Genomic DNA, 4,389 nt, shown 5'->3' on the forward strand with positions numbered 1-4,389 from the left:
GGGGAGGGGGGTGGGGTGGGGTGGAGGAGGGTGGGGCGCGGTGGGGTGGGGTGGAGTCCGCGGGGTTCCGCAGCAGGCACTTGAGCCCAGAAGGGTTCTTGAACGCGGCTCCGCTTACGCCCGCCATCCCCCACAGCTGGCAGCCATCTGACGCCAGCCGCAAGCCGACCAAACCTCTTGAACGGCCACCACAGAACTGAAAGTGCACGTGCAGATTCAAACAAAGTGCAACCCCACCTGGCGCAGGATGGACATCGTCCCGCTGGTCACGCGCCGCCGTGCGATGCACCACTCAGCCGCCGCCGACAGCAGCGCCTCTACGCATGCCAGGCTGGCCACAGCGGGTGCCGCATCGACGCCAGCCCCCTCCTCCTCCTGCGCTCCTGGAGCCTCCTCCACAGTGGATCCCGCCTCGATCTTGCCTGCCGGACTTCCAATCCCGTCCTTACCCTCCTCCGCCTCCTCTGCGTCCTTCTGATCTTGCTGCTCCTGCTGCTGCTGCGGGCTGGGCTCCTGCTGGTCTGTCCCCAAGCCCTCGCCCTCACCGGCGCCGGCCCCGCCACCCGCGGCAGCTTCCGCCTCGGCCTTTTCAGCTTCCAGCCGCGCCGCCTGCGCAGCCCGCATGACGCCGAACAGCGCCGCCCTCCAGGGCCCGTACGTCTCCTGCAGCCACGCGCCGTCGACGGCGCCAGCCAGCGCGGTCGCGCGCAGCGCGCGCAGCAGGTGCAGCAGCTGCGCCGCCGCCACCGTGTCGCCGCCCGGAATGGCCCCGCCGCCGGCCACGCCAGCCGCGGTCGCCGCGAACGCGCCGCGCATGAAGGGCGTGAAGTGAGGGCTGGCAGGGGTCCCGGGCGGCGAGGAGGGCGAGGCGGCGAGGGCCTGTGCCGCGGCAAGCGCTCTGCGCGAGAGTTCGCCGCGCGGGCAGGCTGCGGCCCAGGCGACGCATTCGAGGAGCTCTGAGGGCGTCAGCGCCGCCATGTCGGCGGCCTGGCACTGGGAGACGAGCAGACGCTGCTGCTGCTGCTGCTGCTGCTGCTGCTGCTGCTGCTGCTGCTGCTGCTGCTGCTGCTGCTGCGACGCCGCAGCCGCGTCGCCGCCGCTGGTGCCGTCAGGCCCTACGGAAGCCGAAGGGTCGGCGGCGGATCTCATCTCGTCCTGCAGGCCGGTCCGCATCGCGGTAGTCCAGGCCTCGGCGAGCCGGCAGTCAGCCAGGGAGCGGCCCCTCAGGGACAGCCAGCTGTGCACCAGGGCCTGAGGGGTTGGGGGGGGTGGGGTTGAGGCGAGGGCCCATTGTTGGGGGTGGGTTACTACTATGATTCAGCACGGGTGGGCGAGAAGGGGAGAGCGGGTGCGATGGAGGGGCATTGAGCTGGGGACCAGGATCTCCGGGTATGCTTGTGAGGCCGGGAGGGCAGATGTGCAGGTGTCAGGGTCAGGCGCAGAGGCGGGTGGAATGGGTTTGCTTGCTATCGCAGAGGCACTGGAGAATGTGTCCAACGGGTTGAGTCAAGTGGTTGTTAGCAGGGGAGGGGCGCGCGGGGCCAGTTGCACGCTATACACACACGCGCACACGCACACACGCACACACACACACACACACACACACCTCCACCACAGACGGGCACGTCTCGTCCACATAAACAGCGTACGCCGCCCGCGCCGCCTCCGCCCCCGCCTCTAAAACATCCTGGAACGTCAGCGCTGCCCCCGACACCACCCGGTCAAAGCCGTGCGCCGCCGCAGGGCGCGCCGCGCTGCCGCCGGCGTCGAGCAGGCGCCCGTCCGCGCCGAACGCGCCGCCGGGCGCCATCGTGCCGTCGATGTACGCGCTGTTCGCAATCGCGCCCTCGGGTCCCGCCCCGCCGCCGCGCGGCGGCGGCGCGTGCTGGTGCTGGTGCTGGCGGTGGTGTCGGGCCTGCGGCCAGCCGCCGTCGCCGGCGGCCGCCGCCGCCGCGGCGGCCGCGAGCGCCCCCGCGTCCGCCGACGACGCCGAGCGCAGGCCCGTGCCCGCGCCGCCGGCGCCGCTGCCGCCGGGCCCCGCGGCGGCGAGCGCAGTCGCGTCATACGCCGTCGCCTCTGAGGGGTCCCCCGCGCGCCCCGAAAACAGGTTGGACATGGCGATCGCGCCCGAAATGTTGGCCGACGAGGTGCGGCCCAGCTCGGTGGCCGCACCGCGCACGCGCAGGAAGGGGTCGCCCGAGGCGACCGACATCGAGCGCCGCAGCGCGACCGACGCGGCGAGGTTCCGGCGGCCGAACCCCCGCCCCGAGCGCTCCAGCATCGCCGCCGCGGCGCCCGCGTGCTGCAGCGGCAGCCGCCCGCTCGACAGCAGGCCGCCCCCCGCCGCGCTCGCCGCGGCGCCGGCGTTGGCGAGCGCGCCGCTTGCGTCCGACAGCGGCAGCGCGAGCGAGCGCGCCGCGCTGCTCAGCGCGCCGCCGCTGCCGTGGCGCGACATCGACGAGAACACGCCGCCGCCGGCCGCGAGCGCCGCATGAGCTGTCCCGGTCGACAGCACGTGGCCCGACGCGCTGACAAGCGTGCCCGGCCCGGCCGGCGGCGGCCCCGCGGGCGCGGCGACGGCCCAGGCGCGGACGTAGTGGCCGCAGGGCGTCTGGCCGGTCAGCGCCGCGCGGGGGCAGAGGTGGATCGCCACCTGGCCGTTAGTCAGCTGCTGGAGCAGGTCCTGTGGGCGGGTGCAAACAGACGCAGGGTTGCCAATTTGTGAGCACAGGCTGGGCGAATCGGCAGCTGCAACTGTCTGAGAACCAACAAGCATTCCGAGGTTCAGTGGGCGTAATATATCTGGGCGCAAGAGGGCGGGCAGCCAGGCGGTGCAATCAGTCGCTGCTACTCCAACCTCGAGCCCAGCCCTGAACCTCCCTGTTGCGACACGGGGTCCTGAGTGACTGAGTGTCACCCGGTCACCCCGCCCGGGGGTGCGCTGGTCAGCGCATGCAGCGCGTCACATCAACATGCGGATGACACGCCATCACCTGGAGATCCTCCTTCAGAGCCCCCGGCAGCGCCGGCAGCCCCCTCTGCACCTTCGCCCACATCGCCCCCGTCGGCCCCCGCCCCGCCGCCGGCCGCAGCGCGCTGCCGCTGCCACTACCGCTGGCCCCGGCGCCGCCGTCCAGCGCCGCCGGCGCCAGCAGCACCTGCGCGGGCGCCGCTGGCGCGGCGGCCGGCGCGCCCACGTTGATGTTTGTGTAGTCGTGGCCCCCCAGAGCCATCGACAGCGCTTCGACCACGCCCGCCTCGCTAGCCTGGGGCGCCGACAGTATCAGCGGCCCCCCGCCGTCCCCGCCGGACGGCTGCCCCTTCGACAGCGGCGGCCACAGCCCGCGCGCGGCCCCGCGCGTCGCAGACGCATATATGAGCGCCATCGCCGCGCGCGCCGCGCCGTCATCCACCATGGGCGTGCCCACCACCAGCGGGTGTATCCCGTGCGCGCGCGGGCTGCGGTCGCCGGGCTGTGCGAACTGGGTGAGCGGGCGCGCGCGGTTGAGGGCACCTTCCAAGGCGGCGAGGGTCGCGGCCACCGCCGCGTCCGCGGGCGGCGCCTCGGCGGGCGCCGCGGCGGCGGGGCGGGGGGCCGGGAGGTCCAGGACCGCTTCCGGGTCGAAGGCGGCGGGGAACGCGCCCGCCAGCGCCGAGGCGGCCGCGCGCTCGCCCGCGGGCGCGCCGGACGCGGCGCCGGCGCCGCTGGAGCCCCAGGAACGGCTCCAGTCACTGCAGGGGGGCGGGCGGAAGACGAAGGGGCGGCGCGAGGCCAGATGGGTCAGCACGTGCCCGTGTACAGCTGCCGAGGGCGGCTCACATGGCGGGAGAGTTACCTGGAAAAATCGGCAGCGGGCCGCGCCGCAGGCCAGACGCGGCGCGGCTGGAGCGCTGGCACCTCTCCAACTGCACCCCCGATCTCCAGACCAAACGCCCACGCAGCCAGCCCCCTGGAGCCCACCTGTCCGCGTCGCCCGCTTCAAACGGCATCCTAAACGCGCCGGTCGACATGGCCGCCTCCTGGCCGGGCGGCGCCAGGGGGCCCAGGTGCATCATGAAGAGCTTCCCCAGGGCTGGAAGCCGACACACTGCGGTCAGATTGGCAAGCGAGTCCAGGACGGCGGGGTCGTACGGGCGGGCTGTTGGTGCTAAGGACGGCCCGAACTCAAGCAGGGGAGCGCCCGCAGGTTGTGCCTGGCTGGCCCTGAAGCAGGGGAGGGCCTTCGGGGACAGAGCCGCCGCGGCGGGCGCGTCGCCGCTCCGTGACCCCGCCAACGCGTAAACCGGTTGGCATGCGTGTGCCCCTTGGTTGCTGGGGCCCGGGTTGGGAAGTTCTACCAAGCGGTCTGCATGCCACTGCACAGCACTGCGCCTCCTCTGGGTCCAACA

At 73.3% G+C, this 4,389-nt stretch overlaps 1 protein-coding gene across 1 annotated transcript; it reads right to left on the minus strand.

Annotated features, from left to right (window-relative positions):
• Positions 1–216: 216 nt before the first annotated feature.
• Positions 217–4,053, minus strand: MNEG_8767 (hypothetical protein; the record flags this gene model as incomplete). The annotated part of the gene is made up of 4 exons (XM_014042760.1): positions 217–1,251; positions 1,607–2,683; positions 2,994–3,732; positions 3,962–4,053. 4 exons carry the CDS (start codon positions 4,051–4,053, stop codon positions 217–219), a joined length of 2,943 nt encoding a protein of 980 aa, XP_013898214.1.
• Positions 4,054–4,389: the final 336 nt, after the last annotated feature.

The sequence above is a fragment of the Monoraphidium neglectum genome (assembly GCF_000611645.1).
Source record: "Monoraphidium neglectum strain SAG 48.87 unplaced genomic scaffold scaffold01704, whole genome shotgun sequence".
In the NCBI taxonomy this organism is placed as follows: domain Eukaryota; kingdom Viridiplantae; phylum Chlorophyta; class Chlorophyceae; order Sphaeropleales; family Selenastraceae; genus Monoraphidium; species Monoraphidium neglectum.